This window comes from Puma concolor, chromosome F2 (assembly GCF_028749965.1).
Source record: "Puma concolor isolate L17-30 chromosome F2, mPumCon1.1.hap2, whole genome shotgun sequence".
Taxonomy (NCBI): domain Eukaryota; kingdom Metazoa; phylum Chordata; class Mammalia; order Carnivora; family Felidae; genus Puma; species Puma concolor.
The window spans coordinates 62702373-62721561 of record NC_141684.1 but is presented as its reverse complement, the minus strand read 5'-3'; the positions used below and the strand labels follow the sequence as shown (position 1 = coordinate 62721561).

General features: G+C 38.7%; 1 protein-coding gene across 16 annotated transcripts in view; it reads right to left on the bottom strand.

Annotated features, from left to right (window-relative positions):
• The window catches only part of EYA1 (EYA transcriptional coactivator and phosphatase 1), a 354818-nt gene that overhangs the window by 47659 nt on the left and 287970 nt on the right, over nucleotides 1-19189 (bottom strand). For all 16 annotated transcript variants that reach the window (XM_086695354.1, XM_086695347.1, XM_086695348.1 and 13 more), the window contains one exon: nucleotides 9334-9423. In XM_086695354.1, coding sequence (XP_086551480.1) covers nucleotides 9334-9423 — 90 coding nt within the window. The remainder of the gene's footprint in view (nucleotides 1-9333; nucleotides 9424-19189) is intronic.

Sequence of the window (19189 nt, the reverse complement as noted above, 5' to 3'; positions counted from 1 at the left end):
TCAAATCCAGTCGGTGTTTCTACTAAATCATACTGTAAATCCTGCAACTTCTCACCATGTCCAGAACTGCCGCCATCTCAGCCCAAGGCTATCTGGCTGGCTCAACGGTCTCCTAATTGGTCGCGTTGGTTCCAGTCTTGCCTTTCCTCATACGCTAATCAGACTGAGCTTTTAAGAATATAAACATTTTAACACGCCCATGTTTAAAACTCTCCAATGGCTTTCTACTACAATTAGAAAAATCATCCAGCTTTCTCACCACAGTCTACAAGGTCCTTCACGATCTGGACTCTGTCACTGTCCCCCCATTCACTCTGTTGCAGCCATAATGGTCTTGTTTATTTCTTGAAGGAGTGAAACACATGTCCACCTCAGGGCCTTTGCACTTGCCGCTGACTTTCCAGAATGCTTTTCTGTAGTTGTAGCTGCTTCCCTCCCAACTTCCTGGTTTCTTCACAAATGTCCTTTCCTCAGGGATACCTCTTCCTGAACATCTCAGCTAAAGTTGCCCCACCTCAGCTGATCCATCCCTTATCCAATTACTGTTTCATTTTCTTCATATTTATTTCTACATGACATTATTTTATTTACATAGTGTTTATCTCCTACTTCCTCTACGGAGTGCCAGTTCCATGAGAAAAACCTTAACTCAATCATCACTGTATTCTCAGCATCTAGAACACTATGCCTGGAACTTAATAGTTGCCCAATAAATATGTATTAACTACTGAATAAAGGCAGCAGCCACAAGATATAGAGAGATTACAAAATGCTATGAGCATCTCAGTTCTGGAGCATTACAGAGAAACAGCATTTGTGTGTGTGTGTGTTTAATGTTTATTCATTTTTGAGACAGAGAGGGGGACAGAGTTCAAGCAGGGGAGAGGCAGAAAAAGAGGGAGACACAGAATCTGAAGCAGGCTTCAGGCTCTGAGCTGTCATCACAGAGCCCGACACGGGGCCCGAATTCACGAACTGTGAGATTATGACCTGAGCCGAAGTCAGACACTTAACTGACTGGGCCACCCAGGCGTCCCAGAGAAACAGCATTTGTAAACCCGTTATCCAGACTGGCAACTTTTTAATATATTTACCTCTAGCTAGTTTTTAATACCATATACATTAAAAACAGTAGTATGATTTATTTTGTAGACTTATTTTTAAATTTTATGTCATAACATATTTAAAAAATATATTTCCCTCCAGTTTTTTTTTTTCAATATGCCATAATCTTTTTTAAAAAGTTAAACTTTGTTTTCTAGAGAAGCAATAGACCTACAAAAAAAATTGAACAGAAAGCAGAGAGATTTTCCATGTGTACCTTGTCTACATGCATGCACAACCTCCCCTACTACGGACATCTTAGAGTGTTACATCTGTGATGATCAAATGAATCTACACTGACACATCATTATCGCCCATAGTCCATCATTGACATTAGAGCTCACTCTTGGACTCTTAAAAACTGAGAACTGAGGGTTGATGGGGATAGGGAGGGAGACGGGGTGGGTGACGGGTATTGAGGAGGGCACCTTTTGGGATGAGCCCTGGGTGTTGTATGGAAACCAATTTGACAATAAATTTCATATTAAAAAAAATAAAAGAGCCCACTCTTGGTGTTGTGCATCCTAAGGGTTTTGACAAAAGTACAATGTTGGGGAATCCACCGTTGCAGCATCACACACGACAGTTTCACTACCTAAAAAATCCTCTGAACTCCCTCTATTCATCCCTCCCTCCCTCTAACCCATGGCGACCAACTGAACTTTTTTACTGTCTCCATAGTTTTGCCTTTTCTAGAATGTTAAATCACTGGAATCATCCAGTCTATAACCTTTTCAGATAATAGGGCATACTTTCGAACATTAAGTTACCCTGTACTGTACAGCCTATATTTTACACTTGAAATGGACCATGAATATTTTCCTTCTATTTTTTTTTTCAACGTTTATTTATTTTTGGGACAGAGAGAGACAGAGCATGAACTGGGGAGGGGCAGAGAGAGAGGGAGACACAGAATCGGAAACAGGCTCCAGGCTCTAAGCCATCAGCCCAGAGCCTGACGCGGGGCTCGAACTCACAGACCGCGAGATCATGACCTGGCTGAAGTCGGACGCTTAACCAACTGCGCCACCCAGGCGCCCCTCCTTCTATTTAATATAGTCTTAAAAACAATCTCCAATGAGGATGCTATAATTTATTTCATTCCTTTTTTTTATGGGTATTGAAAACATTTCTGTATTTCAGAATTACAAAAAAAACAAAACAAAACAGGCCATGGGGAGATATAGTGGGGCGGAGAGAACTTCTAGAAAGTACCTGTCTTGAGTTAGCATCTGTCATTCAGTAGCTGTATGAGCTTAGACAAATTTTAGTTTAATCCTCCAAGATTTGCTAGGCTCCTCCACAAAATGGAGATAATGATAGTGCTTTTTATCATAGAAACCTCAGGGTATTAAGTGGAATAATGTATGTAAAGTATTTAGGACAAGGTCAATGACTGCTTATCACTATGTTATCAGTTATCTGTCTACAATTCTCTTTTCTCAGAATAGACGCGAAAAGTGGAATTACTGAGTAAAAAATCAGCACATTAAGCTCCTGAATACATATTATCAAACTGCTTTTCTGAAAACTCGTACCAATTCACATCCTTATCAGCAGTGGACACAAGATGTTTATCTTACTGCACTGTAGACCACATCACTGATTTTAAATATTTGCTGGTGTAATGGGCAGGGGCTGACCACTTACTCTCTGACATTTCTGATCACCAAAAGTGAAATCTAACATCTTTCCTTCATGTGTGTGGACAATTTGAATGTTTTCCTCTTGTGAACAGTCTGTCCCATGTTCTTTGCTCATTTCTTCTACTGAGCTATTTCTTTATGTTTTTTCTTAATGAATTGACATCGATTCCTTATCTTATTATATGTGTGTGTTCATTTAACACATACAAAAGTTTTCTAGAAGTTGGGGCTGTGTCTGAATGATCTTTTCTCCCCCTGGTTAGTCCAATGCCAATGTAGGCCAACACAAATCTTTATATCATTATAGAATTCTAAGACATTTACTATTTGGTTGAGTTGGATGCTTACTATTACCACTTTCTGACAAAAAAATTTTAGGTATTTTTGCCTATCCTTTCAAATGGACAATTTTGTAAAACTGTTCAAACGTGTTACAAAAAGAAAGGGAAAAAATCTTTTATTCAAATCCTTAGATCTCTCAGTAAGATGTCAAAGTTTTATTCATATATTTCTTACAATTGCCTCTTGTATAGGTTACTTATTATTTTTCCTTTTAATTTTGTTTTCATTTTGGTGTTGCAGTTTCTGCTACTTTAAAATTATAATTAAAATTTCTGCCAGTCTGACTAAAATACAAAAGTTATTGATTTTTAAACTTAATTCTATCATCTTTCACTTTTCTGAAGCTTATTACAAATTCTAAGACTATTCAAGTTTATTTCAGCTTTTATGTATATCAAATTTTCTGCAAAAACAATCATTTCCATCGCTTTCATTTCATTAGTTATAGCTCATGTCTTACTGCGTCCCAGATTCCTAAAATAATGCTGAATAATAGTCCTGACAGAGAGCATTTAATTTTTTTTTTCCTTTTGTAATGATGATGTGTCTCTCTTATTTTACTGCTAAGTACAATGTTGGCTGTCAGTGTAAGGTAAATACCTTTTATTATGTTAAGCAGCTGTATACTTTGACTACTAACCTTCTGATGAACCTCACAATTAACGAAGTCCTTGAATAGATTTTTATATATCTATTTCTTACTTCAAAGAAAAATATAGAATCTTGTAAGAAATGAAGAAACAGGAAGAACACTTAAAATTACTCATTAGTAATAATAACAAAATATGACATTGCTTCTTTTCAGCCATCAATTAGGATATAGTTAAATTCAATATTCATTTATTATATCTAATAATCATTTGTTACTCAGAAACTGTAGTTTGCCCTCCAAACTCAGACTTTTGCTGTTAATCTTGTTAACCAAGGAAATGGACAAGACCAAACAACTTACCTTAAGACACAGGAAGGCAAACACAGGAGACTTAACTGCGGAGAACAAACTGAGGGTTGCTTGAGGGATTGTGTGTGTGTGTGTGAGGGGGTGGGCCAAATGGGCACAGGCCATTAAGGAGGACACTTGTTGGGATAAGCACTGGGTGTTCTATGTAGGGGATGAATCACTGGAATCTACTCCTGAAATCATTACTGCACATTACATGCTAACTAACTTGGATGTAAATTAAAAAAAATTTTTTTTAAATAAAATAAATAGATGAACTTTCTTTTCAAAAATAAAGACAAAGAAGGCAAAGTCAACTCTCCACTCTCTTCCATGGGGGAGGTAATAGAAATGGATTCTATTCTAAGATAACAGATAAGAATTCAATCTAAGTCATTTAATGGTCAAAACGTTGAAGGCGATATTCTGGTTGCTATGAAAGATGTTACCAGGAGTTTAAAAAAATATGATACTTTATGTTTGCCAAATGTATAAGGAGAAAATAAGAGCACAAAAGCCTCTGTACAGAGCTGAAAACATGCCATATGTGTATATGTGTATGGGTACATTTGGAATATAATACTGATATGCACGTACATTTTCATACAGTTGCTCTTGGCTTGTGGAAGGGACTGAAAACAGAGAACAGCTCAAAGCCTCTTCTCGAAGCCTCCTCTCTGGAAGCACCCATGAGATGCTTTCTCAGGCAGCAGCAGAGAACCAGAATTTCCAGCACCCACCACAAAAGCTGGACTCTGGGCACAAGAGTTCCTTTCCTACTTATTTATAGAGAATAAGGCCCTTTCTAGGTGAATTATATTTTTCAACTCAAAAAAATCAACCTCTGAATTAGCTAAAATTTTACACTTTTGGCAACACAGGCATTAGGTCACTACAAAACACGTCACGTGAAATCAAAGCTATTGAGCATTGGCATGGTTGATACTTTGAAGAAAGATTTTTTTCGTAGGTAAATACAAATTTATAAATACCATATACTAAAATAATTAACAGATGATACCCTAAGGGTTAGAGTCATAAAGTATTATTACAAATTTAAAGACTGAATGAAACCAAGGGGCAAACTAATTTCTTTGCTTTATAAGAAAAATCATTACAACTCCCTTCCTTTAACCACAGCATTATTTAGAGACTGTTTTCAGCAGCCTTCCACAACCTTTGCCTCACCAAACCCAGGCTTGCCTCTACGGAGACCGGAACTTTCTATCCCAAGACTTTTCTTAATTTTTTTTTAATGTTTATTTATTTTTTTGAGACACAGAGAGACAGAGCATGAACAGGGGAGGGGCAGAGAGAGAGGGAGACACAGAATCTGAAGCGGGCTCCAGGCTCTGAGCTGTCAGCACAGAACCCGACTCGGGGCTCGAACTCACGGACCGCGAGATCATGACCTGAGCCGAAGTCGGTCACTTAACCGACCAAGCCACCCAGCCACCCCTATCCCAAGCCTTTTCTTTGTAGAAAAGGTAAAAACAAAGGGGTACCAGAAGCAGGTACTTAAACGACAGATCTAGGACAGGAGTCTACATGGCAAAGACTCAAGAAAGGACTGAGGCATTCATGTGAATCCTGACACTAAGGAATCCTCTGGTCTGTCTCAACTATGCAACACACTAGGAGAGGGAGAATGCTCCAATGGAGCCCCACACTTAACTAGATAAGTGTGGTGTATACAACCCCTTCACGTGAAGACAGAAGGATGAGGAGCGTTCCTGCTATTTCCCAACCCTGATCCCTGCAGTCAGGGAGTGTGCTCTGGGAGCAGAGGCCCGTGAAGGCCACCGCGTCACCAGCACCAGTTAGGATGGCAACCGTAATGCCAGCTCAGTGATACAACTTGACACCCGACAGAGAGCAAGTTCAACATAGGCTTACACCTTATTTTTAGTTGACTTATATCCATCTTGATGAAATAGTCTCCCTGACTGTGGAAAAAAATCTAGCGGGAGAACCGACCAACAGCAAGTTAAACTGAAACGTTATCGTACACGAAAGGCCTTTCCTCACTCTGCCTGCAGGTTGCCTTTCAATAAAAACCCAACAGAAAGAACTCTTTCTCCATTCACTCAGAGTCATACTTTGCTAAAGAAGCTGAAGAAAAAAAACAAACAAACAAACAAAAAAAAAACCACCTCTAGTTCCATACCGTCACTCATAAAAAATGACTTCCATATAAGCATCATCACATTGCACGTGGAGACCCTTTGGTAAAATGATACACGGGATGTTAAATAGTCTTAGAAATAGGAAAGCCAGAAGTACACTATGGAAGTAAAGTTTAAACCCTTCTCTGGGAGTGGGGGGGGGGGGGGTGGGGGGGATATTATTTCCTTTGAAAATTACGTCTCCCTGTCACTCATGTTCCTTAACATGTCAAATATTTTTCAATGGTACCAAAAAACAAACAAAACAAAACCCACAAAATTTCTCCATTTAATTCCCTGCCCTCCCCCCAACCCTGCTCCGGAGTGTCAACACAATTAATTTAAATTGTGACTGCTTTTATTAAAAATTGTCACAAAATGAGGTGACACACAAGACTTTTAAAACTAAAATGATTAACTGTTTTAGTTCTTAAAGTACAATTAAGGCATTTCTAAATTACTTTAAAATGATACCCTAAAATTTGCTAGTATCTCCAGAACGATTTGAAACATATACTCTGATAACACAAAAACTGTTACTAGAAGCCTCTCACAAGTGTGTTTCGTTATTCAGAATCTCTTATAAGCCAAAACTGTGAACTAATCAAATTATACAGAGGGGTGGCTGGCAAAAAAGTTAACTTTTTAAAAGAAAATGAGGCCAAATGTCAACAATTGGAGTTCGGAAATCACACTTCCAGCTAAACAATAGATCCTTAATCTCCTTGAAATTACCTGTATCAGAGACCTTAGAATGTTAAAAACATGTAATTTAAATATATTAAAATATCCACGTCTCTTACTGCACCACATTGCTCATTAGAGTGTGAAATTAGGCATTACCACACCATTTCTGCCTGATGAGATAATTTTGGTTTTCTTGGAAATAGAATGCTAATACATTTATTTTTCCCAGGAAATAACTCTGCTTTTTATTTTGAAAGAAACTAGTATTTGCAATGACCAGCCCCAGGTCTGAATTACCAAAATATAAAATGAAATACTGAAATAAGTTTAAGAACCAATTTATTTTTGAAATATTGTGCAAATCTAGAGCAAGTAAACAATTTTCAAAGACGGAGGTTAAATGGATCTTTGATTTATACTTTTGTTGATACCTTTATATTACTCTTAAGTAAAATAACTTAAAACTAAGTTTTGTAAGGTTGTAAGCTTCATTTTTCTACTGTTGGTTTGTATATTTGGTTGAATTGTATCTTTATTCCCTTCTCTACTTTACATAAGGGAAAGTCCTTACGCCAAGAACAGAATCAGACATTTTAATGTCTGCATCGACCCCCAGTTCATCATTTTCTTTTTATTTCAGTTTGGGCTTATGGTAAAACTATATCCCCTACATCTCTAAACTAGAACTTTCAAGATGTACTTTCCATGGATTTGAGCGCTATTTTAGATACTCTGTATACAGTTCACTGTGAATAATGTCAGTAAACAAATGAAAATCCAGCTGTTATATCAAAACCAAGTTTGGAAGTTTTTGGTCTATATGATACCGAATTATTGCTTTGGCTAACCTCTCACTTTTCACCACAATAGTTTTGCCACTGCATAGACAAGCTTTGGCATTTGTAAGAAGGTAAAATTTGAAAGCAATAGCAAATTGCTGCTAATTTCTTCTTGATGGGTGCTATTAACACCTATTAACATCGGTAAGAGTAACAAGGTTGTACCCAAGACAAAATATCAGCCTAGTCTGTATCATTAGAAACAAATGGAAACTTAGGGAAGGAATTTTAATATACCAGTAAAATATGGAATTTTTTGTGCTGTTCTCTTATGAAGTGAATCACAACCATAAATCAGAAACAGCTTTTAAAAATAAGAATGATTATTAAGCTCTTCTAAAGGCAACTCTGAACTTGTCACTCACTGGGAATATTTCTACCTTAAAAAATAGTAATGCCTTACATGTAATTTCCTTAAGAAAAGCAAATACTTTAAAATGTGAAAAAAAAACTGTATTTTACCCTAAGTGTAAAAATAAATATTTCACTAAGGAATGGGAAAAAATGAAGCACATTTAAATAATTTTATTGCACCGAAAGTTGCCAATTCGTCTACGAGTAGTTTCATTGCAGATGAAAAGAAATCAAAATACAGGACAGATGTTGAACAAACCGCATTTAAGTTCTGTCACGCTGGCATTTTTCAAATGATTTTGGCTCATCTATTAAATAAGGTGTGTTTTGCTTGATTTCGAAAAGGGAAACATCAGGAAATATTTAAAGGCCAATTGCTGCCCATTAACTTTGATCAGTAAAAGTTCTATTTGAATCTCTCAGATTCTTCTGTCTGAAATAACACACATTTATAAAATCTACCAAAACAACAACTTGATGATTAATGCCTGTTGGCAGCCTTACCACAAGCTTGCTTAACAGCAGGATTTAAATAAACAACTGTCTCTATTAAGAAGAGGGTGAAATGTAGTCATAGTCATGTTTTCTCCTAACGGTGATATAAGAAACAATATTCTCTAGGCTTAAAAACGCCGCTAATCGAGATCATCATGTTAGACAGTGCCTGTAACAAGTTTAATTAACCATCTTACAGAAGTTCCTCCCCAAATTACAATGGACAAATAAAATCATCAGCAGTTTGACGTAAGAAATCCTGGCAGTCCAAAGGGCAGAGGCCTGACTAAAATATTATACAATCGGGCCAACCGGAAAGAAAACCATAGGACTCCATAGGATAAGAGGACGACAAAGAAATCATAGAAAACCATAGGACTCCATAGGATAAGAGGCTGACAAGGAGAGGGTAGGCCAGTGTTGCTCCTTCTGTTGGATTCTGAAGGTAACCCGTCTCAGTGGTAATTACGTAGCTGAGAAATCTGTAGCATAGGATATCAACACAGTTTAATATTTAAGAGTTTTGACATCAAGTTTTAATCCTTACCAAGGGTCACATGGAATCTAACCTTGAAACACAACAGCCCAAGTAAAGCAAAACAGAAATACCATGAAGGCAACCATATTACCACATAATCAGTAATGAATGGAATCTCATTATTTCCGTTAGATAGTCGCAAAATATCTCACTGTTATTGCAAGACCACTCACCGACTTCCAGGCACGCAACATGAAGTGTGTATACAATAATCAGAACTTACTTCTAAGTCGTTGAAAAATAGATGTGTGTCTGCCAAGTTGAAAATCATTTCTTCCATGCGCAGTCCAAGAGAAACTGATGTAGGTGGATCCTAAAAGAAGAATTTTTCAGGTCAAGAACATATGGACTTCAGGTTCATGGAATGCAGTGTCACAAGAAGAGGGAGTCAGTGCAAGGAAGGGCCAAGAGCAAGGGACTCATCGGGGAGGGTTGGCCTCCAGCTGCTCCTAGTGGACGTGATCCACTGTGTGTGCAAACTTCAGTGACTTATCTTATTTAACAAGTGACCCCAATGCTGTTGGTACTTTGCATAATGAAGAGATAATTTGCTGCTTCAAATATTACAATATAAAATCCAGGGTTACTTAGGCATATAGAGTAGAGGAAATTTATCTTCACAGGTGTGTGTCAGGAGCAAGAAATTCATGGACTGGAGAAGACACTGTGTATGTTACGCCATAAACCAAGAGTATCTAACAGGTCTGCCACAAATACCAGAAAATAGGTACAATAATAGATTAATTTCAGAAGGGTAATAAATACTAATTTTACTCCAGATGATAACTATCATTATTTGTTATTTTTTGGGGCTGTCGGCCAATTTGGGGTATACTCACAGTAGGAAGTTATAGCCACTCTGAGCACCGGGCACTATGCCCAGCTCAGAGAGCTGATCCTGACATTCATGCGACACCATCCAGTTACCAGACAGCCAGGACCGTACCAAAGGCACGGGGGCAGCTTGTTGGGGGGGGGTGGGGAGGGGAGGACCAGCATCCTGAAATGTACATGCAAAGCTTAAGCCTTGGGTGCTACTGATGATCAGGCTGTCTCATACACTCCATATCCGCATGACATCTATGGGCACTGAGATGAATTCAGGGGCTGTGGAAATAGTTGCAGTTTTCATGGTGTCACTGTATTTGTAATGTATCATATCCAGGAAACAACATGGTTCTTGGTGAAGACCTTGCATAACTAATCAAGGAAGAAAACACGTCCACAAAGTCTACAAAGCTGTAATGAGAGTTTTGGAAGGTTTCACCGGCATTCTAACAGCACTGTTGGCTGTTACACGTACGACATTTTAAATGTTTTCAAGCAATAATTTCTGATAGCCTGTTTCATTGTTACATCAAGCCTCTGGAGTAAGTACAGAGTCTACCTGTATCATCACTTAACTAGGGAAATTATAAGTAGAAGAATTATGCTTTCACATATGTCACCTGCCTACTGGGGTACACTTTGTGTGCCTATACTCTCTGACATAAGACTTGCACGTTTTCTGTACGGTCTTCTGAACACAGCATCTTCATTCCAAAGTCTGTGGTCTACTCCCTACTGCCCATATTTCTATAGTCTACCACGCTCTTGAGTATTTATCTCAAGTCCCGTCTCTACAAGCGCTTCGGGAAAGAGCCTCAAGCATTGGAGGAAGAGCCCTAGACCCAGGGGCCAGGCCTTACCTTGCTCTCCCACTTTGGGATCCTTACTTTGCTCATCTAATAAATCGGATGGCTAACTGGCAGACACGTTGTTCGCATGCAGAAAAAAAAAAAATTCTCGTCTCTTAATCTGGCACTGCTGGATGCGTTTGCACACAGTGGAGAGAGCAGGGGCCTGGGATGGAGGGATGGGGCGGGGACTCAAAGGCTGCCTGCCACAGGCCAATCAGCTATGGCCAGGGAGGTGGAGTCAACACCGCCCCACCCCACCCACTCTGCTAGCACTGCCTCCACCATGCCCCCTCCATCAGTCTACCTTTCGGGAGTCCCAGAGGACCGACAGCGAAGGGTCTGGGAAAATATGGCAGGATGACCTCGCTGGTCTCAATTGCTCTCTTCCCCAGGCCTTCTCCGCCGGCTGACTGACAGTGGGAAGGAGGCAGAGAGCACAGTACTGCCAAGAGTCAGGGGTTAGATTGGCAAAGGGGCAAAGCAAACACCCCAGGGTTTGTAACAGGGCAGAGAAGAAAGAAAGAGAGACCAACGGAATGTCTAAGAGCTGCGTAGGGAAGGACAAATAAAAACACGTCCCTCAGATTTCCGGTTTGATGATTCATACTCCTCAGCATTCTTTAAACTGTCCGTTTAATACCACCTAAAGTCTATGAAATTCCGGAGGCTGCAGACGAATTTAAAAGTTTACCCATAAGTATAGAGAAACTTCCATTGAATCTTAGTTTCATAGGAAATTGCTCACTCACTTGAATTCTAAATCAGTAAGTGCGCTGGAAAAAGCAAATGCTCAAATATACCCTAGAGCAGAAATAACCAGTAGGAGAAGTTCAAACAGCTGCTTCTAAAACAAAACACCTGACCAAGGTGTTTACTCCCTCTAGTTCAGGCCAATAAAAATACACTGACTTGTCTCATAACCATGTCAATGAATCTTTTTATGCGGCAAGATGGAAGAGACTCACCACATTTATTTAATTGCCAATTCGGGAATTTATGTGCCGGTATTGTTACTTTTGAAAAAGCCTTATTTCTCCTCGATACGGTTGCATATTATACCACCATCAAAAGAATTACTCTATTGTTTGTTAATATATAGCATATTTTAACTTTACTTCATAAATTACAGTAATGACTTGCTAGTCGGAATACCAATAAATTTTAAAGGCTTGTTCAGTCTTGTGGTCAAATACAACACAGATGTTGGCCTTATTTACCTTTTAATGTCTTTCTCCTTTGTTATTAGCGGTCATTCCTTAACAGTTTTTATACCTGCCACTCCACAGTATTGTCCTCAAACATTTACTACGCCAAGAGAGCAACTGGGCAGACAACTGGAATGAGAGATTTTTAGAATAGGAAGGGGCTCTAGTTGAGGGCAGTGTTTTTCAAAAAATGTAAAACCACAGTCTGTAGTTAAAAATACATTTTACAGGATGAGCTAGTACTCTCTCTCTCTCTCACACACACACACACACACACACACACACACACACACACATCCTCTTTCTTCCTCTCTCCCCCCGCCCCCCATCATCCCTCCTTCTTTCCCTCTCTCCCAAAGAGCTTTAATGTAAATTTGTCAAAACAAGACGTTACTTGCTATGTGGAGTAGTGCACTCTGATAATTTCCCACTTCCTGGCTCACTAATGTATCACGATCTACAGTTTGAAGGGAAGAACTCTAGAACATACCCACTTTTGATTTTAGGGACAGGGAAATGGAGTAGCAGCAGTGTTGTGATCTGCTTACGGTCAGAGCTGTCAGGGTGCAGAGCCACCTCACCCAAAGTGGTTTACCTAAAAGGAAACTACCAGAAGGGCAAATAGATAACTGCATTCATAGATTTGCTTACACTGGCGTCCTCATATTGAGGTTAAATTTCACTTCATAAGAATCTTTTAATACGTTCACATTTTTCAAATATGTCTGAAACAAGTCAAATGTGACAAAAGCTAACACTGAACAGTTAATAAATTAGTCATAGCTTGATGGCTTATTTTGGCATATTTAGAGGAAGAAAAAAACCCACATTTTTTTAGACCAAAACTGAGACATTAAAATCACCACATCTTTGGCTTAATCTTTTCTTGTGCTTTGCAATAACAAATTCCAAAGCTGTAGTTATAAAATAGTTGCTTTTGTAAAACCATTTTTTGTTGTATCACTTCAAAGAAACATGTCATTTAAGTAAACATTGTTGCCAAATGTTTCTTTCTTTCTTTCTTTTTTTTTTTTTTTGAACTTGACCCTCTGTGGCACTTGCCACTGTAGTTCAGTATCTTCTTGACATTTCTTTTCCCGGTGCCTATAACACCATCAATATTTTTTGGGCATCTTTCTAGAATCTGAGTATCCATCATCTATCCCTTCAATGATGTGGGTCCCTGGGACTGTTTTTATCTATTGCTCACTGTGGGTGCCTGCCTCACAGACCCCAGCACACTCATGGCTTCAACCTTCACACCGCTCCCTTCTGCTAGATCTTAGATCCCAACTCTGGGCCCACATATCAATTACCTATTGGCCATTTCTAGCTGGTTGTTCCATATAGCATCTGAAACTCAATGTGCTGCAAGTTGGATTTGTCATAGTTCCCCTGTAAACCTACTGTTTTCCTTCTTTAGGTGAATGGCAACCTATCAGCCCCAAACCTTGGCATTCTTCTAAACGGCCTCTTTTGACCCTACGTCAAATCAATCATGACATCCTGCCACTTGGATCTGGAATTCATGCCTTCCATATATTCACTGCCACTTCCCGCCCCCCCCCCCCCAGCCACGTGTCTCCTATGTGAATATATGCAATCACCTCCTTCCCAGGGCTCTATGTCCAGGGTCTCACTAGGACAATTTCACTCTCCTATCCCTTTTAGGAAACATCTAAACACTTCAACAAGTACAAAAAGCCCATAAACGTCTGACTGTTCCTTACCTCCCTAATATGGGACCGATGTACACTTTTTCAAACTATTTTTTTTGTCATGAAATCTTTTCTTCAAAAGATGACTTAGGCAGAGGCCTTATGTAAAAGACGAGGGACTCTGATGGTCATTCTCACCAGGGACCTTAAAAAACCTAGGGTAGGGGTGCCTGGGTGGCTCAGTCGGTTAAGCGTCCGACTTCGGCTCAGGTCATGATCTCGTGGTCCGTGAGATGGGCTGTGGGCGTCGGGCTCTGGGCGGATGGCTCAGAGCTTGGAGCCTGCTTCCGATTCTGTGTCTCCCTCTCTCTCTGCCCCTCCCCCGTTCATGCTCTGTCTCTCTCTGTCTCAAAAATAAATAAAACGTAAAAAAAAAAAAATTAAAAAAAAAAAAACAAAACAAAAACCTAGGGTAAAGGATCAGTCTCCCTTGATTACTCACATTAGTATGCTGAGGTCTCTGACTAAACCTGCATGCCCTGAACTCCTGCACAGTTTCTCCCATCGCCTCTTCATCAGGTAAGAGTCTCATCCTTGACTCTTTCCAGCCTGGCTCACTGGCAGCTGGGCCAGTAGGTGTGTTATCATCTAAGTAGGGCAGACCCATAGCCCTACACCCTTATCTCTATATCCCTGGGACCTAGCACAATATGCCTGGCACAGGGCTTTCCCAAAGTTTGGCGGAGGGATAAATGAATGAAAAGCAATAAATAGAGTATTTCAAATAATTTCAATAAAAATATTAAATGTGACCTTTAGTTAGTTGTTAGCATTCAGTATTGGTTAAAAAAAATCCACAGATACCTACCTAAGGGGGAGGGGGGCACTTTTTAGTCCTAAAATGATTCTACCTACATAATACAGAATTAAACATATTCATTAGAAATGCAAGATTAATTTGTACCTGATGAAACAGCAGCCCATTCTTAGAACCACTGCTTATAAAGCCTTACCTATCTACTTAATGAAGTGGAGAAACTTAGCATAAAAGCAGCACGCAATTGTTTACTTTTTAAATTCAGTAGTGGTATGCATTACAACATTCAGCAAAATATGTTCTATGTGCTCTACAATTTAGTTCCTTCGTAAAAATTAGTACAGTGAAGAGGTTCAGACAGAGAAAATAAAATCAAATGCTTAGGCATTTTTCTTTATTTTAATGAAGAAATAGTGTCAATTTACTATAGCTCTTCTGCCCAGGACATTCTCCTACTAGAGACCTTCTTCTCAAGATGTTCCTCACCAAAGCAACACAAATAGCATCCAACACCGCACATACACACAGAGAACTGAAATTTAACCCTGCTCCTAAATTATGTTGATAGGATATTAAATTGCAAATGTCTGCTTAAAGTCAGGAAAATAAAGTGAAGGAACTTGATGCAATGTGAGGCTACCCACGGCTGCTGCCTGTTAAGTCAAAGGCAATTATGTCTACTGAACAGAAAGCAACATTTAGTTGAAAAATTAAATAACAATGAAATCTGCTGAGCACAGACCCAGACCTAAAACAACTGTTTTGCTTTCATCCTTTATCAAGTGATCTTTAATTATCCCATGGTCTCAAGATCTTTTCCTCCTGTTTCCAGAACACAGAATGCTCACAGAAACTCAAGTTATTATCATTCTATGCTGAAATCACCAGCATTACCCCTAGCCCATTGTCATTTCTTTCCTTTTATTAATTTTTTTTTCAGGCTGATCACTAGTCTACTAGATCACCATGTTATAAAAATGCTTAAAAGAGTTAAAAGAAATTCTAGACAAAATTAGTACACAGAAATGCTGAAATGCCATTGAATTCAGCCTGTAGAGAGATTTAGGTCTGGCAGTCTTGAATTCACGTGTTGAAAATCTATAATCTGTTTTGAAAAAAAGAGTGCCTGTAAATACAAGTGAGTATGGGAACATCAGAAGATGAGGATATGGTCTCTTGTCGCCTGTCTTCATGGCATTTGATAAATTTTAAGGGTCATTAAATATGCAATCCATAGAAATTCAGAAATTTGATTTTCCTGAGACTCAGCAACCAGATGAAGACACTGCTGGTCCTGTGAGGCTGTTCCATTTGCTTCTACACGTCAGTCTAGGAATCCTCTTGGGATGACTAGTAACGAAACTGCCTTGTACACGGCACTTACGACATAGCCATCCAGCTCACCTCTTGACTGAACTGGGTCTAGTACTAACTAGGTCTAACACAAAGCATTCTGGGGACCACTCTTTCACTACATGCCACAAGTTTCCTCTAAAACACTTTTGCTCACAGCCTGTGGGCAAAGAGCTCTTGCACAAGGGCAGAAAAACGTTGAAAATGCACACTTTCATAATGGTCATGCCACAGGCTTTGCAATCGTAGAGTTTAGACTGGGATTCTAAACTTTGCCATTGACGGGTTGTGTGGTGGTGGTCAGGTTCAGTTACTTACCCTCTGAGCCTCAGGTTCCTCATTAGTAAAATGGGAGCAAAACCAGCATGTGTGAGAGGTTAAATTTGGTAATTTATTTGAAATTCTGAACACGGTACCTCGCAAGTAGAAAGCTGCTGATGCTACTAGAACTGGCAGTAGTGGAATTATTTCTATTCTTACTACTACTACTCCACCAATAGCTGTAGCCAATCTAGACATAGGACTCCATGTTCTTCCATAAAAAGATGCATTAATATTCTGAATTCAAACTGCATGTGAAGTTCAAGCTATTTAATAAGGGCAACCGTAAATTCCCCATGCCAATATTTTGAGATGACCATGTTTTCAAGAGCACGGTCATTAGTAAAGCTGATCTGCACGGAAGCTAAACTAGATACATTCAGTGTTGTTACTCCCAGGAGGGCGCGTCATTGTTCTCCCCAAAATAGCAAGTAAGCTTTTGGGGACAAAGTTGGCTGTTATCACTAGGAAAGACGACCCAACACTAGGAAACCAGCAAAAGATGTTCCATAATCTGAATATCTAGGAACTGAGTAGGAGATAGAGTCATTCACTATCAGTTGAAACTTAGAGGTGTTCTTAAAAAAACAAACACAAAACAAAACAAAACAAAACAACACATACATCACTTGCATAGTCAAGCAGTGTGATCCTGAGTTAGTCACAAGTACCTGTTAGCCCATACCATTTAATCATTAATAGGTCAGACTTTGTGAATATGCACTTAAGTATAGTCCAAATCCACTGCTTATAGCCAATTAGCAAATGACTTGAGAGAATAGATCTTGGCAAAACCTTGACCCTGCCCCAGTTTATCAGCAAATGGTTGGTATTGATACATGGCAATAATCAGTAATTACTGAGGTATATTCCAAATTTAGTACTTTCAATGTACATAGTCCCTGAAAATTTTCAGAGCTCACAAAATGGTGCTGTACCCTAGCATTTCAAGAATAACATAACATTTTACAGTTATTGTTTGTAGTAGGGTTAAAAGATGGAATGTGGAAGCACTTTAAGATTATCAGAATAATATGAAACTATCAGGTATCATAGTAAGAAAGAAAAGTAGGGTCTTCTCGTTCAGTTTTTCCACAAACAGAAACTCTGATGGAGTTATCTGACTGACTCCTAAGAGAAAATTACTCCATTCTTCAGCTCCATGATGTGGGCACAGCATTCTTTCCCTAATGTAAATAGCTAATTACTTCCAAGTCAAGATTACACTGTATACACATTATACATAAACCTCTGTTAAATGTTATTCTCACACTGAGATTGGCAAGGAAAGTACTGGCAGAGAAAATGCCTAAGGCTAGACTGAAGTCTCAAAAAAGACAGCTGGAATTACCTTTAAAATCAGCCGCCAAGCATCAAGCACATCTATAGATTAATCACACTGAAACTATGTCTGATAAACTGAAATTCACTATACTGAAAAGATAATACAGAAATATGGCAACTCCCAGTTTACTCAGCATGAGCTACTGAGGATACGTATGTGTCCACTAGAGGTGACCAGAAAGCCTTAATCAAGCATCTTCGGTAATACTGGAGAGATATTCAAGAAGAGAGTTTTGAGAAAATCTCAAAATTAAGGAAGTGGCTTAGATTCACCTAAAAACTTTGCCTCACCAAAAATAGCTATGGTCTAGTTATTTGCCACAAAAGCTGTCAATCATTTTATTTCTGTGGTTGATCTGCATATACTTGCTGAATTAATGAACTTATGGTTCAATTACCATCACCACCGCCCCCCCCCCACACATACATACAACTCATGTTTTATCCTTCCTAATGAACTGTCTTTGAGCCAAGAAGAAAGGATATACAGGATAAGTAAGAACACTGTATAATGGATTGTGAAAGGAGACTGTCTAACTAGAATACTAAAGTTTTAAAAATGGCAGTAACCAGAAATTATGCACCTTTTACTGGAAGGATATCTCCATCTATGAAGTCTTGACCCTCTCCCCCCGCCCCCCCCCCCCCAGCACACACACAAATCAAATCTGAATCTAATTAAGCTTCTAGATCTAGCTACTAATTTGTAGGACATACAAGGGAAAAGATGTATGTGACAAAGGAACACAATGGAGATGCGGTCAAGAAAATCCAAACTCCCAGGAACTCTACAGGGCAGACAGTCCGGTTACTTCAACAGAAATACACAAGGTTAGAAAAAAAAAGATTGAGTGAGAATCTACAGATTAAAAGACACTTGAAAGACATACAGTAAACTGTTAAAAATTATAAAACCATTGGAGAAAAGCACTTTGCAAACTAGTAACAGAGATAGAAAAAAACTATCTCAGCACAGAAGCCATAAATGAAAGCCCACAGGTAATAGCATATTCAATGATAAAAGTCTGAATGTCTGAATGCTTTTCCTCCATGATCAGGAACAAGACAAGAATGTCCCACTTTTGACATTTCTACTTCATAGAGTGCTATAAGTGCATATAGGTTAAAAAAAAAAAAAGAAAGGAAAAGAAAGAAATTAGGTAAAAAACTAAGTAAATAAAAGGCATCCAAATAGAAAAGGAAGTAAAACTGTTTGCAGATGACATGATCTTCTATGTAGAAAACTCTAAAGATTCCACATACATACACAGAATCTGTTAGAACTAACAAATGAATTCGGCACAGTTATAGGATAAAAAACCAATACACAGAAATCATTTCTATATACTATGATGAACAATCCAGAAAAGAATTTAAGAAAATGATTCAACTTACAATAGCACCAAAGGAATAAAACTTAGAAGTAAACATAGGCAAAAGACTTGTACACTGTGTACTTGTACATTGAAAACTACCAAAATGTTGGTGAAATCAAAGACCCAAATAAATGTAAAGATATTCAACATCCCCATGTTCACGAAGGGAAGACTTAATATTAAGATGTTAATAGTACCCAGTGGTTTATAGATTTAATGTAATGCCTATCAAATTCTCAATAGCAGTTTTTGCAGGAATATAAAAATCCATCATAAAATGCATACGGAATCTCGAGGGACTCTGAATAGGTAAAAACGTCTTGAAA